Genomic DNA, 19653 nt, shown 5'->3' with positions numbered 1-19653 from the left:
TGTCTTGACTGTCTTTCTCGGAACGCAAAATTTTAAAATAAATAATAAAAAATATACATACGTCTGTTATCCATTTTAAGAACATTCGTTTTTTGATTATTTTTTTAGTTAATGTTTAATTGTCGTTCATACAAAATAATTTATTATCTTTATTGTCAAATGAAGTTATTATTATGAATAATGCTTAGAAAATATTAAGTCAAGACATACTTCAAAATATATATATGGCGACAATTATTTTTAAAAATAATTTTTCTTGAAAACAGAATATAAAAAAATTTTATTCTATATTTTTAAATGTATATTTTTAAATTTTTTAATGTAGAATAATTGTTCCAGTCGAATGAATTATCGATAATAAATATCATCATTTTTATGCTGATTTAGAATTTCTTTTTGTCAATATAAATATATTAGACATAAACATATTAGATACAATTAAAAGTAATATAGATATATAGTACAGATACATATGCATATAATTACGTACATGATTTCATAATAATTCACATAATTAAAACATTTATAAAATTGAAAATAATTTGTTTCGAAAACTAAATAAATTATTTTCTTTAATTAATTAATTGTTTTCAAAGAAATTTTCTTCAAATAAATGATATCAACATATATACAGATTATACAGATTATAAAGAAAAAAATTGTCCTTAAAATGAAAAAAGTTTATATTTATTTATTTTTTTTTTATTTCATTTATATATAATTACTTGAAAAATAAATTTATATTTCGAAAAAATCTATTATTGAACTTACTTATTAATCCAATAAGCACACTAACATTTTTATCATCGTACTAATTATTCTAAAATATTATTTTATATTATTTTACCAAAAAATAATTTATATTTTAAAAACGTATGATTAATAAGACTTTTTATAGAATTTTTGCTTCATAAAAATTGCCGAAGAAGAGTAAAGTATCAAGTAAAACTGAATTTTTTTCTAATGCAATCCTTTGAATCTTGTGAAATCTTTCGTTATATCTTTGAATGAATTTTCAATTAAAAACAAACATTGATCAATTATGGAACGCATAATGTAATTGTATCTTCCGAAAGAACTGATTGTACCTTCAGAAAGTGAATAAACTAATTAAATGTTATTCGTATAGGACGAATAAATCGCATTGATACTGTAAATCACAAATAAATTGAAAATAAAAATAGCTAAAAAATTTTTGGAAAATCTCTCCACAATTATTGAATTTAAGAAATCTGTAAGAAACATCGTAGCTATATTACAGATCAGATAAATCTAAAATAAATAAATTTAAATAAATTTATTTTTTTTTTGAGAAATAAAATTGTACATTCCCTTTAATTTATATATATGATTTATATATATGAAAAAAATTATAATAAAAAGATTTTTACTTACATATGACATTTTAAAGACGTATTTATTTTATAACAAGAGTATTCTATTCTTGATTCTTGGCATTTCCATGATGAATTTTTTCTAATATTTAAAAAATTGTAGATATGGATTCTGTGGATTTTATTCATACAATGGTAAATTAATATACTTTGATAAAATGTGAAACATTTCTATAAAAAAATTATATCGAATTATATCAATGAATGAACTGTAACATTTAATACATTTTCTATAATATTTCAACTTCCTTATGCTCAGTCGGCTATAATATATAGCTAGGATTATCGTAGAGTGCATATGACACGAAGGAGGGATATCAAATAATAAATAAAGTAAATCATAATATTTATATTAATTTTTCTTCATTTGTTATCTTATTTTATTTTAATTTTTTCTTGGATTTAATTGCTATAGATATTGTTGCATGATTATTTTTTTTATGCCTGGATTGATCCTTGAATTGACGTCTTCGATAAGCTTTGATGAGAGATCTTCTGAATTCTCTATGAATTTTAACATTGGTCTTTTCTGATCCGATCCTATCTGCCTATAGATAAGGCCTGTATTTGGCAAGCGGGTACTTCCTGTTTTCTTGATTCCTGGAATCTTTTAGCTTTAAGACATTTCCAACTGGCTTGCACAAATCTTTTCTATTGTTCTTCACTCTTTAATTTGCTCAGTAAAATTAAAACCATAAAGCCATTCATCTAGTTTTGTAGCTTCTACAATTGGGTTTAGATATTTTAAATATTTTGAGGAGAAGAGTGATGAAAGATTTCCTGCCGAATTCTGATAGAAAACATTGCACATTAATTTACCAGCATCACAGAAGTAAACATTTCTTAATCACGTTTTGAATTTTTCAAAATCATTGAAATAATGGTACGTAACACTAATAATGTGGAGCCTACAAAATTCTGGACATTTTTACTATATAGAAGTAATAAAATATCTATCTCATTTTTTGGTATTGTTAGACAATGCTGAAATCGTCAGATTAATTTTCGATACTTCCACTCTGCTTTTCTTAAGTATTTTTCCAGGATCTTTTACTTTGAGTTCTCCCGAAGGTCTTCTCAAATCCCTTTTTTACATTTTAATTTCAATCCAGGATAAAATTCGACAGTGATCTTATTTGTAATGTAAAGATTTTTCCCCAAAAGATTCAGTATAATAATGGGAACAGAATTGAATTCTGTAAGGCACGCCATTGTTATAACTTTCTTGCTACTTCTCAAAGTTGATTTTCTTTATTAAGTCTTAAGTTGAGGCTTAAACTGTAGAAAAATTCCCTTGAGAATGAGATTCGCTAAAGAGCACATTTACATTTATTTGCAAAATAAATGAGATTAATATTTTTATTGAATTTTTTCACTATCAATTGTTCTATCGTATGAATCTGATTTAGCTTTCATGCAGAGAAACTTTGTTTATTCCTTATAAACGTAATAAGCAATATTAATTATAAATATGTTTCACACAGCATTAAATTACTCATAAAAAGAATTGCTGATTTATTTGATCTATTTAACGTTGGACAAATTGTTGCATTTGATTTTGTTAAGTTATGATTATGTCAATTGATTTTGCGTTTTCCTCATTTTTCATTTGTTTTATTTTGTTCTTATTATCGTACAATATAACGATATATAATCAATATGGAAATATTCATCACACTATATTTATATTTATTTTTTATGAGCAAAAATTTATTTTCATAATTCACGAAAAAAAAATATTTTTTAAACTGATTTTACTATGACTTTATAATGATAATAATATAATTAAAAAAAGTATTTGTTAAAAAAACTATCATCATCATTACTGATAATTATAATTATTGAAAAATTAAAATCAATGACCTAAGTTACAATTGCAAAAATTTTTAAAAACTTTTAAATGAAAAATTATAAAACTAAGTTTTTTTTATTTTTTTCTTAAAAAAATGTATTTTTTAAAATTAAATTTTAAAATTTAAATCATAAAGAAAATTTCATCAGAATGAAATTATACAACCTCTTTTATATTTTATTCCTAGAAAGTCACTATCTTTTTTAATGTTAGAAAATTCAGCTTTTAAAAAATTTGTATCTTTGTGTATATATGTTCCTTTCATTATATTTTATAAGCTAATACAATTTAATTATTTTTTATTGCTTATTTCGTTAAATTTCTACATCAATCATTGAATTTTTTTTCTTCTTTTTTATTACAACAATTTTTTTAATTAAGGAGATGAGATATCAAAAATTATTAACTTTTTCAAATCTTACTCTTCTAACAGTTCTTTATAATGAATAGAATCTAAAAATAATTAAAAACATTCAGGAAATCATTTAAATCATTTAAATCTTATTCTTAAACTTATTTAAAGTTATTAGTAATATTAAACGAATTTTATTATACTAAATCATATTAACTTATATAGTATGTATATGTGTATATATACTTCGTTCTGAGCAAAGATTTTATCAAAAATTAGTTGTAATAATCGAGGAAAAAATTCAATTCTCAATACTTTGAACTAATGATATTCAATTCTCATTTATTTTTTCAAAAAATTAATCTTCTTAAATTTATACTGTTATTTTATTAACCATTGTATAGTTTTGATATATAACATAATAAATACAAACGAAAGAAGCGAGATATATTAAGTCAAGACATGGTAAAATATATATATATTCGACGAATTAAATAAAAACGTTTTTTTGAAAACAAAAAAACTCCTCGTAAGGAAAAATTTTATTCCTTATATTAATTTTTAATGTAAAATCACTCTCCTTTCGATTATACTATTATCCATGTTATCGATCATATATGAGTTTATTATCATTTTGAGTGAGTTATATTGTACATATAAATCATTGGACAGAATGATTTATTCAATAAAATATCTATTATTGATTTTATGATGCAACAAAAGATTTTTATTCCATAATATCGTGTACAGTTTCGATTATTAACTTTATACTAAATCTTTATAATAAATCATGAAACAGTTGTCTTTTCGATTATCCAGTGTATTTGTTTTTTTATATACAGGCATTAAAATTATATATATATATATATATATATATATATATATATAATAATATATAATATATATATATAAATAAATAATATATATAATATATATATAAATAAAAACTACAGTGGAGATTATAGAATAATAAAAAAAAATATGTATTTTAAAAGATAGAAATAATTGTTGTTTCGTTTTGAAAACAGATTTTCAAAGATTTTATTAGTTTTTATTACTTGTTTCATTCATTTTACATTTGATAAATTTTTATCAAAACCTTTTTTATTGCAAATCTTTTTTATTACAATAATATGTTGATACAGATATTGAGGCAAGCATCATATGAAATATTTCATAACTTAAAACAATTTTAAAACATGGACACAATAATTAGTTTTAATTTTTAATTATTTTTGCATTATTATTATCCAAGATTAAACATTATATTTAATAACTATAATTTAATTAATTTTTTATTTAATTCTTTATTTTTTTTATTCTAAATATGTATTTTTTATCGATATGAAATATTTGTTACACGTAACACAATTTCTTTGACATGTTGCTTCAATTTATTTTTTCTCATATGGCGACAAATAGCAACACTATCTGTATAATACGTACTTAATTGATAAATATTTTTCGTTAATAATATGTTAATGACAAAAAATAATAGAAATTTTTGCATAGAAAAATATTGCTTGAAATTATTTTAGGAATATCTCCGTAATCGGATGTTTTGCCATGTGTTTTCGAATATCTTGCGCAACTAATGTTTTCGTCCTACTTTACTACATGATGTAGCGAGTAAGTATAAAAAATATTCAGATGGAAGTTTCGAAGATAATTGTTGTATATATGTATTCAATAAATTATGCGTTTCTTCTTCGTAATCAAAATAGATATTCGATATACCTATTTTGTCATAAATTTCTTTCACATGTTTTACTTTTTCTTCATCAGCTACTCCATAACATTCCTAAATGATATTATTATAATATTATTAGTAATTTCAATAATTAGTATTCCATTAGAAGAAAATAAATTTGAAATATTATTAATGATAAGTTTACTCTTAAAATTCTTTTTTGTTCGGCTGTAGCTCGCTCCAATGCAATCACAATGGGCCATGTACATTTTCCTTCTTGTATGTCAGTTTCACTTTTTCCTCCGATTTCTTCTTTACTGTAATAATTCAAAAAATCATTTTGTACTTGGTAAAAATGACCTATTTTTAACAAAATTTTTTCTGCTTCTCTATGCATTTCTGAATCGATTACGCCAGCCTATGAGCAATGTATAATTAATGTAAAATAAAAAATGTAAAAATCTATATAAATTTTACTGTTATAAGAATTAATAAAATCAAATAGTACAATTAAATACTTACGAAACGCATAGCAAGACTGAATGGAAATATGAATGATAAGCAAGACATTTTATATTTTACTAAAGTATTGTATCGGTCCATTGAAAAAAGATCAAAATTCGCCTTCTTCCTCCAATTTGTTGATATAAAAATATCTAGACGATGACCATGCCCTGTTTTTTTATTATACTGCAAATTATATAAATATTTGATAAATTATGTTTTAATAATTGTTATAATTATTATAAAATCTAAATTTATACAGAATAAAATATATACGTATAGCAAAATTTAAAATTGATGTACACATTTTTAAAGTATACATTGTTATAAATATTATAATATATGTTATATAAAAAATCGTTTTGAAACAATTTTACATATATTTTTACTATATTATATTTTTAATTGATAGATATTTACTAAAATTGATAAAATATGTATTAAAGAGAGAGAAAAAAAGAATAAATTAGTTAATGGAATAATTCATTTAGTTCATAATTCATTCAGTAAATAATATATTATGCATAATAATTAATATAATATAATTTATGGAATACAATTTTATTAAGTTCTATAAAAATATATATAAAAAAATATAAATATACGAGGATTAATATATTTATGAAATGTATCTAATGTATATTTATTTAATGGTGTTTATATCTCGAAAATAAGAAGAGAAATATTTAACAAAAATCAAAATAGGAATGAAAACAAAATTTATAACTTCAAAATTATATACTTATTTTTCAGTAATATCTTCATATAAGAATATAAAATGTATAAATTTTTTAATAAAAATATGTGACATGTTTTTTTATTTCATTGAAATATTGCTATTATCGATTTTAAATTTCATTATCTCCTTCATTTCTCTGTCTTCCAATGAATATTCTTAATTCTTTTCGAAATATGAAAAAAATTAGAAGTGAATAAAGAAAATAAAATGAATTAAGCAATATAAAATGAATTAATCTATTGTAAAATATTAACTACTCACGAATGATTAATATTCACAAAATATTATTTTTTGCATTATTAAAGAAACAATATAGTTTTATTTTGGTGATATACATACTTTTTTTTTATTTCGGAATTATAAACAAATATATAAACAAATATGCTAACTATTATTATTATTTAAACCAGTTTTGTATATGAAAAAATTATACGATAAAACTTTTTTAAATTTCCAATTTTCATAAAAAAAAGATTTAATTATCAAAAGATTTTACTATTATTTTTTTAAAAATTGAAACTATACAACAAAAAGTAATAGTTTTCGTTTTTTTTCGAGTATACAAAATTAATTTATAAATACAATTAATTCTTTGAATACTATGTAAATAATATAAATAAAAAAATATTTTACTCACTTTCCAGAATATATTCATGAGTTCTACATAACAATTTTTCAATTTAAAATGTTTCTCAAGAAGCTTCTGTATACATGTTTCCATAATTAAAGCATCATTAATTGCACCTAATCCAACTTTTACATGCCAGGTTGGTTGATTTCGTCGCATGTCTGCATGATCTACAATATCATTCATCACTATGTGAACTGCATGCATCTATAATAATAATAATCATATATATATAAACTTTTTAAAGCTAAAAAGAAATATAAATTTAAAATATTAATCAATTATATAAGATCAATTTTTTTATTATTTGCGAATATATAAAAATATTAGTGAACTATAAAATAATATATTCTAATAATAATATCAATTAAAAAAAAGAAACAAGAAATAAAAAAATTACTATTTCTATACACCAAGCTAAAATACGAGCTAAACGAATATTTTCTTTCGTTAATTGATCTTGAGACGCCAGCAATTTATATGCGACTATAAGCGATACTGATCTCCATTTTTCTCCTTTTGGAACATTATATTCCAATATCTAAAAATTAAAAAATATTGTTTCATTATTGAAATACATTTCGTTATTGAATATCATTTATGAATGCGAATAAAAAGAAAAGAATATAATGGCTAATGATAGGCTCATACATAATAGGGGAGACTAAAGAAAATTTATGTATATTTTTTTTAAAACAATTGTACAAAACTAAACAATATTTTAATGATCTTTTTATACATTTACATTCAACATTCTTAACATAAATTTATAAAATTTTTTAAACAAAAAATATATTTAAAATAATATAAATATATTTTTTCGTTAATATTGTAATGTCTCAAATCTCTATATTTAAGAGAGAATTAACATTGGAAAAGTAATAAGACGTAAAAAAAAAATAATTTACTTCGTACAAATGAAATATTTTTATTCGTATCTAATTAGCACATTATACTTGGCACCATTTGAAATATATTTAATATTGAATCGAATCCTTATTTGATTTCGAACATGAATATGAATACAAAATGCAATTTTATTTTTGTTCACGCTCTCAATACGTATATCATTTTCAAAATCCATAACATTAATATTGCATACATATAACAAAACAAAGATCTTAAATTAGAATTACTGAAATTAATATTCAAAATATTCTATTAATAATTTTTTTTTTCGTTTGTAAATATTAGTCATTTATAATATATATAATATATTAGTCATTATAGTCATACATATTAATCAATATTAATTTGAGATTTGGATAAGAAACTATATTTTTATATTAATATTTTTTATATTTAATTATAATTGTAAATAATCATTTTATATTTTTATATTTTATATTTTTTAGATGTTGCTTTTTTTAGTTTATTTTCATCATTATTAAGTTCCAGCACATCATTATAGGTGAATTTATTTAATAAGACTAATTCAAACAATATTTGAAATATTGAAATATACAAATTTTCACGATATTTATTGAATCTCATATAATTTGTTGAAGAGTATTTATCATAAATTATTTAAAATTCAATCATTTTAAGAAGCTAAATTTAAAATATTTATAATATATATATCAAACTTCGTTGGATTGTATTTCTCATTTCGTAGAACTTATTACTTTAAATTTTAACAATATCTAATCTAATCAAATTGAAAGCAGTATTGGCATATTATATGTAATATTGAATATTTTATATTTATATTTTTATATAAAATTAATAATATTTTATAAAAGTTAGATCAATGATAAAGTTCTTATATAAATAAAATAAAAATTTACATTTTTCAATACGAAAATGTATTTCTTTCCATAAAGATAATTATAAACAAGAATACTTGATAAGTTTTATTAGAATAAAAAAAATATTAAATATTCGTAACCAATAATTAGATTAGATTAGATTAATGTTAAATAATTATTTCTATTCCTACAATATGATGGAAGAGCATGAGACTGTAGAATTGTTTATATTACAAATTTTGAGTCAGTTTAATGATTGATTTTAATTGTTTTTTGTAACTGACTGATGATTATTTGATAAATTCCGCGATTTCTAAATAATTTCTAATTAGATATAATTTGAATTTGCAGCAATTAATTGCGATCTGATTGATTTCCATAAAGATTAAATGATATCTGAATAAATTTTGACTTATTGGAAAAATTTTTAAGGAAATTAGTTTTTCCTTTAATAATTATTATTTAATTAAAAGAGAATGAATCAACAGTCGTGTTGGAAGAGATTTCAAAGAATGAGTTTTTACGAATCCCTTCTTTAGTGATCGATTACAAGATATTTTGGCTAATTTGATTCATGTGACTATTGCTACTGTCTCACTTTATCTTCTGTAATAAAGAAATAATTGTTATTAAGTTTGGAATAATGTTGTAAGAGAATAATGGTTATCCCATTCATAAATTACTAAAAAAAAAAAAAACTTAAATTGTTGAGAATGTTACTGAAATTCAAGTTATTTTGATCATTTATAATTCTGTCCTGATTTTTTCCTTTAACAATTATGTTTATAGATAAAGCTACATTCATGAAAGATGGAAATATGAATCTTATAATCATAATTGTAAAAATAAATGTTTACACCACATTTTTTTGAACATAGATAAATTATTGATCTCTACTTTATGTATATATATGTATACAATATCGGTTTTAATTTATTTCATCAATAATTATTATCTATCAATAACGATAAATTTTCTTTAATTTCTTTAAATATAAAAAAATGGATTTCTTTTACTCTATATAATGTTATACGATTCTTTTTACACACACATTGATACACTAAGATATAATATTAACAAAAAAAATTAAAAGATTAAGATTAACAAGAAAAATTAAAACAAAGAGCGTTGTAAAAAGATAAATCGTTTATAAAATATTATCACATTAACATAACTTATTAATGTAAATGTAAATACGAATTCTATAATTCATTTTTTATGTTAATATTCAAAGAAGCAATAATTTAACGTATTTAATAAGTTACGAAGTGCTTATGTTCGATAAGATTTTTTTAAGCTTTCAAAATTTAGTTCTTTTCTTTTTTTACACAATTCGAAATTGTATTATTCGATGATATATAAATTTTAAAAAAAATTAGATACTTCTGTAGTCCATTTGTTAATATCCGATAATTCTTCATTATCTTCTTCCGTCAATTCACGAACAATATCGGGCCATATGGTCATTAATTCGTTTCTTTCATTTTTGAACGAATCAACAAATTGTTGTACATTGTTTGATCTAAGACAAAAGAATTTTAATAATATATTTATTTTAATAACAATAAAATTAAATTTCTTTAATTAATGATTAATTGTTTAATTGCCATTCATACAAAATAACTTTATTGTCAAGTGAAAAGCTTATTATTATAAATAAGGTTTTTAAAATAAATCACTTGTTCTAATGAATTTTGAATATATTTCGATTTTTATTTCTAATCGAGAATTGTTGAAATATTTCATGTAATTTTATTTGTTTCATTTCGATTCGATATCTTACATTATGCATTTTGGTTTAATATTGCTACTTTTTTATGTATATTTTTGAATTGATATCTCTCATATATTTAAATCATGTAACGATATAGTTTTCAATATATTTTCAATATAATTTACATTATACAACAAAAAACAAATTTTCTATTTTCCTATAAAATTATATTTCAATTTTTAATAAATTTAATATAGTACGAAAGTTTTATCAAGATAAAATTCTTATATTCATTGAAAAGAATTATGTTTTATTCCAATGCAAAATATATTAAAAATAGGAATATTCGTTAAGATTCGTAAGAGATTTCTTCAAGAAAGATAATTTCAAGAAACATTTTCCTTTGCAAATTCTTTCGTTTGTTATGAATAGTTTTGAATTATTAATAGAAAAAACTGATCAATCACGAAGCGTATAGTATAATCGATTGTAATCTTATTCAAATACAATGAAGAAACTAATTAAATGTTATTCATATAGATCGAATAAATCGAATTTATATTAAAATGCTTTATATTAAAAAATTAAAAACTCCATGAAAAATTCTTCCACGATGAATTTAAAAAATCTGTGGAGTATTTAATAACATAGTTAATGAAATCGCAGATCAATCCTTTAAATAATGACAACCCGAAGTCCAAGGAGAGTTATATAAACTGGGAGAGAATTATACTGGACTTAAGATAATTCTTGCTCAAAGATATTGTATTCATGATTTAATCACGATCACATTATAAATTATAAATTTCAAATACAAAGTGATATTGGTTATAAAATTAAATTAAATTAATATTTAATTGAATAAATTAAAAAAAATTAAGATCATTTTAATATTGTTTTAATAACACAAAATCAAAATTCAAAATGTTCGCGAATAATAAGTGGCCGCAGAATTTAAGAATAATTCCTTCCTTATTCCAAGAAAGTTTTCGTACAAATCAATTTTCATTGTCAGTCATATACATATTAGCACCTATTAAACCTAAAACGAAGGGTTTCAGAATTATACTGAAAAACAATATTCTTTTTGAGGATAATGTATATAAATAATTGTATATATATATTTAATTGATATTTGGAATGGATATGTTGCAATTATGATAACAATTCCAATCAATATTAATAAAATAAAATTATTAAAATTTATGATAAATATGTGTGAATCAAAATCTGAACAATACTTTGTGCAACATTCGTGCTAAATCTAATTCGAGCAATCCTTAGGTGTGAGGATATTTTTACGCAATGAGTTGCAAATCCTCATTACCATTAATATTTGGGGAGGAGGAAGAGAGAATTGCATGTTCTGATTTATATTATATTAACATTTTAATATAAAATTAGAAAATTTATTAGAAAAGAATCGTTCGTGTTTTGATCATTGGATAGGTATTATCATTGTAAAAGATATAACTCGTACATACTTAATTACAATTATTTTGAAAAGTATATATATAATTTTTATATACATAATCATTGCATTCTTTAATATAGTTCATTACTTATCATTCGTTAGAAAAGTTTTATATTTTTCTTTTTATAGAACTTGATATTTTGAATGACGAATAAATCGTATATAATATGCGTAATGAGTTTATTTATTGTTCGATGTATCTTTTATCGATATACATATTCAACAGTTATAATCAATATTTCATTCGACATGTATTATTTAGAATTGTCTATTTGTAAAGAAATATGTTGCCAATTATTATAAGATTTTCAGTTGACATAAAATTAATATTGCACATTTTTGGAACAATCTTTTGTATTTAATTATATAAATAATTATATACATTTAATTAATATAATGTGATAAAATAAATATAATATAATACTACATATAATACTATTAATTAATCATGAATATATTTAATGCTTAATATGTTGACTTAAAAATTAGCGCTTTACATATATTTATATATTTAAATAATGATATTGAATTATATATATATATATATATATATATATATATATATATATATATATATATAGAATAATACATATATTTATAAATATATTATATATTAAGTATAATAAATATTTTTTTGCCTATGAAAAAATTATATCAATTATATCAATGATTGAACACATTATAATATTGAACACATTTTCTTTAATATTTCAATTTTCATGTGTTCATGGCTTTATATAGCCAAGGCTACTATTCCTGAATTGAGGCCATCTGACGCAAGAGAAGCATATTAAATAGTGGGGCAATAATATTCATATTAATTTTTTCTCATTTATTATGACGTCATGATCATTGAATAAATATAATTATAATTTTTCTTGAAGCTATAGATATTGTTACATTATATATTTAGTTAATTCACAATAATTTCATAATTTATCAATTTTAACGAACTATTATAAGATTATCAAAAATCTATTATTATTACATAATATAAAATATATTCACATTAATTTATAATAGAAACGATTGACGTTATACATCGATGCGGACACACTCGTCACAATAAATAATTATTTAATGCAAAATGTTACTTTCATAATCTAAAAATTACAAAGAAAAATTAGCAATTCTTAATAAAATATTCTTAAATAAAGTATTTTTAAAAATCTAGAGAAATGTTATTATATGTATACATAGTTCAAAATCAAAATAATATTGTTCAAATATATTATTCTATTCATTAAGTATTTTTTTTATTTTTTGTTATATTTAATTAATATAATTATTATTATTTTTTTCATTTTGTTACTATTTTTTTACTATTTTTGTTACTATTTTGTTACTATTTTTATTTTTATCAAAGTATGACGAAATCTTATAATTATTAAAATCTGAAAATTATCTGAAAGAAAAACTTAGAATAAAATGTTTATGTATTATATAAATTTTAAAAATCAAAAGAAATATCTCCAATTTGTCGTAATTTTTTCCAAAATGTTTAATTTAATAGCTATTTAAAAATTCAATATAATTTATTAAGTTTAAATTAAAATATAATATAATATTTTAAATTAAAAATGTAAAACAATTATCCTTATAGGAATAGTATATATAATGTAATATAATATAATATAGTGTAAATAAAATAATGTTTTCTTTTATGTATTCAGAATAATTAAAATAATATTACATATTAAGAATGATAAAACATATATTATTTTATAACTCTCCTAATAATAATAATATTATTATATATATTATATATTATAATATATATAATTAATATAATGATAATAATTATTAGAAAATGTATTTATTAGAAAAATTTGTATCATCATCATTACTGATGATCATAGTCATTGAAAAACAAAAATCAATGATCCAAGTTACAAAAATTGCAAAAATGGCAAAAATTTTTAAAAACTTTTAAATAAAAAACTAAATTTTCTTTTTTTTTTCTTAAAAAAATGTATTTAATTTCAAAATTAGAAAGATATTTTACAATAAATATTTTACGATAAATATATTATATTTCTATATATATAATATAATTATATTTATAGAAATAAATAAAATTATAGAAATTGTTTTATATTTCATTCATAAAAATTCAATATATTCTTTAATGGTAAAGAATATAGTTTTAGAATAAAGATTTTAATTTTTAAAAAATTTATGAATGATAGCTTTATATATATATATATATATATATATATATATATATATATATATATATATATTTCTCACTATATTTTAAAAGCTAAAATATCATAAAAATATAGGTTTTTATTTAATTTATTGAAAAAAAGATTAATTTTAAAAAATTGCTTGCACAGAAAAACATGAAGTATAAATATATTAAAAAAAATAAATTTTCTTATCCGTATATATATTTATTTCATTTAATACAAAACAAAAATAGAAATTTTAAAATAAGAAATATTTCGTCTTCCTAAAAATGATAAGAAATAATAAAATGAAATAAAATAACATAAATGCCATTGATTATATAAATTTTTTTTTGATTATATAACTCTCAATTATCAATTTTAATAATTTAGTATTTATATAAATGCTCAATTCCTTACATAATCTAATATTAATATCCATAATACTCCTAAATATCTTTATATTATTAATAAGTAAACTATATTAAAAAACTATATTAAATAATAAACAAAACTTTTCATAAAATAAAATAATACATATTTATAAATAAATATTTTTTATTAAGGTTCATTTGCATTGGATTCTTTTGTATAATATTTCATTTAATATTTATAGAATATTATATTTATTGTTTTCATTTTTTTAAATTAATATTATAAGTTACTATATTTTTCACGTTTCTAGTGCTATTTCATATGTTTCATTAACTTTCTTAAATTGAAGAATCTCTTTTCGAAAAATTGACATCTATTTATATATCGAATGTAACGAAGTTTCGATATATATATAGTATAAAAGAAAGTATAAAAAAAATATAATACAAAATTTTTGTCGACACTTTAAAATCATGCTATATTTGCTTGAATTTTATTTGATTTAATTTATAATTTCATAATAATTCCAATATTGCTAATGTTTATTTTTTACAAAATTTTTTATCGCATTAATTTCAGGGAATTTACATATAATAATAATTGCTAATTTTTCAATTTGTTTTTTATTAATAACACTTTATTATTTCAATAAATAATAATCATTTTTGATGAATTTTCTTGGAATGCTTCACGTAATTTGATTATTAAATTATCTTTAATTTTATATTACTACTTCAGCAGCAGCAATTATAATACAAATTACATCTTGAATATAGATATTTATCCAAAGCTGCAACAAATTTCATCTTCTCTTTTTGTTTTTTGAAATTACTCATTTGATTCATTAAGAAAATTGGACTTGATAATAGATTCTTTTATTGCATTTTCTTGTGTTATTAAATGAAGTAGGAAACATTATTAATATATTTTTATAATTCAATAATATATTATTAAATGAAGTAAGAAAAGATTATACAAAATTTTTCAATGCAAAAAAATTGTATTTATAAATTTTGTAAATACAGAATTAATTAAAATTCAATTTTAAAAAAATTAATAATATATTCAAAAAATATATCTATATTCTTTATGTTTTTCTTGCCATTACATCAATTTGTTCTCACAATTTTTTGTTTTTTTTTTAAGAATGTTTCATGCAATTTAATTACTTCTTCATTGAATTTTTATTTTTTTTTATTAGAGGAAAACTCTAATCATACTCGTAGAAATGAAAATTTTATTTTAAGAAAATTAATTATTATCAATTTTCTATCTTTTTTTTTTTTAATCTTTCAATAACTCTTTATAACGAATGTAACGAATCTAAAAATAATTACAAATTTCTTTTCATTCAAAATATTCATATATAAAATTAAGTTACATTACAGGAATTTGAAAAGGATATCATATTAATTTATATTCTTGTATATAGTTCGTTCAAGGAACTGAACAAGGGTATTTTCAAAGATTGTCTAACAAGAAAAAGTCAAGAAAAAATTAATCTTCAATACTTTAAATAGAAATGTTCGAATTAAATTCATATCATCATACTAACGTGATAAAATATATCGCTCTATATTAATTAAATATTTTTTTTGTGAGATAAAATTGAACATTTCTCTACGATTTATAACAAAATATATAATAAAAAAATTATAATAAAAATATTTTTACTTACGTATAATATTTTAAAGGCATATTTATTTTATAAAATATCCTATTCTTCTGATTATATCCTATTCTTGATTCTTGGCACTTCCACCATAATGAACTTTTTCTAATATTTAAATTTATAGAATTAAAAATTTTTTGTGTATTTCGTTCACATAACGGTAAATTGATATATCTTGATAAAATATAAGACATTTCTGTAAAAAATTATATCAATGAATAAATATAACTTTTTTTTTTTGATACTCCAACTTTTGTGTGCTCAGTGGACTTTAATATATACCCTAGGTTACCGTTATTAGATCGTAAATGTGACGCGAAGGAGGGATTTCAAATGTGAAGCAATATTTGAACATACTATTTATTTTATTTTTCTTCCTTTGCTATTTTGTCACGAGAGATGATAATTTTTATTCGAAATTAATTCCTAAAGAATATGTTGTATATGTACATAATATAGTTAACCATTTCAATATTTTCATTTATCAATTTCAAGGAATTAATGTGAAAAATCTAACATTATCTAATATAAATATATTCACATCAATTTATAATAAAGAATTAATATTATATTTCGATATAGACTTAAATGGTCACAATAAATAATTATTTTTTATGCAAAAATTTGTTTTAATAATCTATCAAAAATATATTTTTTTTTTACAATTCTCATCATTATTATTAATACTTATATCATTGAAAAATAAAAATCAATGATTCAACTTACAAAAATTGCAAAAATTGTAAAAATTTTTAAAAATTTGTAAATAAGGAATTATAAAATTAAGTTTTCTTTATTTAAAAAAAATATATTTAATTTCAAGACTAATTTCAAAATAAATCAGAAAGATAATTTCATCAGAACAAAATTATAAAATTTGTTTTATATTACATTTTATTTATTATTATTACATTTTATTATTATTATTTAAAAAATCAATATCTTTTTCAATGATAGAAAATTTTTAATATTATATATTAATATATTATATTATATTAATGTTATATTGTTATAGAATTTTATTTTTGATTTTATTTTTGATTTTATTATTCAATGTTACTAATAATATCACTACTTCATAGTTGGTATCTATTTATTTTTTTTCCATATACATATTTCAAATGTTTTGTAAACAGATACGCAATTACGTATAATATAATATATTCATTCAGCTAAACCCATACATTTTTTTTATTATTTTCACACTCAGTTAACATATATATATTTTTTTCTCATTATGTTTTGTCAGCTAAAACATCATGAAAATATAAATTTCCGTTTTTTTGTTGAAGAAATGATTAAATGTAAAAAATTCTTCTCATAGAAAAAAAAATGATATCGAATATATAAATATCTTTATATATATATTTGTTTTATTTAAAATAAAAAAAATGAAAATAATTTTAATTTTGAAATGTCTAATTTCTAGATCTATACTATCAAAATCCATATTAAGTTGACATTAAGAGATTATAATATTTAATACGTACCATCAATATCTCTTGTTAATATTTCCGAGTGATATTTATTAGTCCTCGAGATTTATGATATTTATAATATTTACTTATAAAATAATTTCTCGTATAGAAAACTTTTTTTATTATTATTTGTCATCATTATTGGTCGTTCACTTCTATTAAGTTTAAACAAAAGATAATATTATTTGAGAAGATTATTATTTTCGAGAAGAATTCAAAATTCAACATTTAAAATTCTATATTTTTGGTACACTTTAGCCTAGTTAGAACGGAATCTAATTCTAAAGATGATATTCACTGTTGATTCAACTGCGATCAATGTAATACTAGTTCGAAAAAATTTAAATATATGCTGATTAATTCCAAATTGTCGGTATCTTGATATCTTTGTGCACTAATTACCAATTTAATCTAAGGAATTATTTTCTAATTTAAGTTATCATTACTAATACCATTATTATTAATTATTATCATGCTCCATTGTGATTTTTCCAATTCAATTAAGAAGAAATTTTCTAAGGATATGAATTTCACTTGTATATAAAGGCTCACATGAATATGTCATAATTTGGCTGCCGGACACGGTAAGATAGTATCTTTGCATTTATCAATCATCGTCCTTTAGATACGACACCATTAGATACGATTATGTGCCATCACATTGTGAGAGACTACTTTCTTGTAGCCATGCGCAAGAAGTATAACCATTCAGAGTTAGGTCCACTTTCTATTTTAAGAAATACATAAGAAATAACTACGAGGACCAGTTCATCACACATATACACATGTATATAGCCTCAATCAAAAGAACAATCGACACATGTACATGTACTTAACAATTCATTGTATGTAACTTTACATTACTGCGGGAGCCAACAATATTGGATTATTATTCTTTTAATATTTCTAAAATATAACATTTATTATCTTTAATGACTTATTTTTATTAAAATTTTTTCTATTTCGTTATATATTTCTGGATCGATTATACCAATATATGAATAATGTATAATTAAAATAAAGTAAGTTAAGTTAAAAAACAAAGGAAAAATCTATATTTTTGTAATATAAATATTAAAGTTATATTAATTATTAAAATTAAATAATGCAATTAAATATACTTATGAAATGCATAGCAAGGCTGAATTTCATTCGATACGATGCTTCTAGTTTCAAAATTATTGTTCAAACGAAAGCAATTTTTAATTTTTATTTTAAAAATTCGAACAATTATATCTTTGAAGATACCAGCGATAATTTAGATTGTATGTTTAGATTATTTAGATAAATGTATAAAGGAGATAATATATTTTATGTTTTATTAGAATATTGTATCGATTTTATTACAATAATTTAATTTACTACTTTATTATTAACTATTCAAAGTACAGAAAAATATAGAAACGACGGTTAATAGATTCCTAAGATAATATTCAACTATATTTTTTTTTAAAAATCTTTATTGACGAATTCATATCCACAAAAAGCTGATTACTAATCAACGCGTAGGCTATTCGAACAATTGATTATATATAATTATAAGTAATTACAGTTAATAATTCTTGACCATGCAATGAAATGAATGATAAATACGATTGATTCAACGATACATTGAATATATACTTTGTGTTTTTATTTTTTCTGTGTTATTATTTTTCATGATGTTTTATTTATTATCAGTTAGTTATTATGCAAATCTGTCAAAACTAAATTTAAAGATAATGAAATATCATCGAAATATTATCAATATTAAAGAAAGATACTTAGAAAATGGGATTTCAAGAATTTTCTTGAATGACTGATTTTATCTATTTATTTGGTCAACTCTTTTTAAATTTAATAGTTAATGTAATATAATGTTT

At 20.0% G+C, this 19653-nt stretch overlaps 1 protein-coding gene across 2 annotated transcripts; it reads right to left on the bottom strand.

Moving 5' to 3' along the window:
* Positions 1–4680: 4680 nt before the first annotated feature.
* Positions 4681–18600, bottom strand: LOC551910 (farnesyl pyrophosphate synthase). Of its 2 annotated transcripts, XM_026444611.1 has the most exons (9): positions 18344–18600; positions 17804–17946; positions 16320–16509; positions 10291–10429; positions 7560–7700; positions 7169–7366; positions 5811–5978; positions 5494–5706; positions 4681–5399 (listed from the first exon to the last, which is right to left on the bottom strand). In XM_026444611.1, exons 3-9 carry the CDS (start codon positions 16505–16507, stop codon positions 5190–5192), a joined length of 1257 nt encoding a protein of 418 aa, XP_026300396.1. In that variant the 5' UTR covers positions 16508–16509; positions 17804–17946; positions 18344–18600; the 3' UTR covers positions 4681–5189. The 2 variants fall into 2 exon arrangements, with proteins under 2 accessions (XP_026300396.1, XP_624298.3); XM_624295.6 differs by lacking the exons at positions 17804–17946; positions 18344–18600 and having other exon boundaries at positions 16320–16572.
* Between the last annotated feature and the right edge of the window lie 1053 nt (positions 18601–19653).

The sequence above is a fragment of the Apis mellifera genome, linkage group LG13, assembly GCF_003254395.2.
Source record: "Apis mellifera strain DH4 linkage group LG13, Amel_HAv3.1, whole genome shotgun sequence".
In the NCBI taxonomy this organism is placed as follows: Eukaryota; Metazoa; Arthropoda; class Insecta; order Hymenoptera; family Apidae; genus Apis; species Apis mellifera.
This window is presented reverse-complemented; position numbering and strand designations above follow the sequence as displayed.

Excerpts from the sequence above, each read along its gene's own strand:
- LOC551910 (XM_026444611.1), bottom strand. The coding sequence starts at position 16,507 with ATGTCTTATATTTTATCAAGATATATCAATTTACCGTTATGTGAACGA. Across the intron at positions 7,367-7,559 it reads TAGCTTGGTGTATAGAAATA|ATGCATGCAGTTCACATAGT; the intron begins GTAATTTTTTTA and ends TTATTATTATAG. Across the intron at positions 5,979-7,168 it reads TCATGAATATATTCTGGAAA|TATAATAAAAAAACAGGGCA; the intron begins GTGAGTAAAATA and ends TATAATTTGCAG.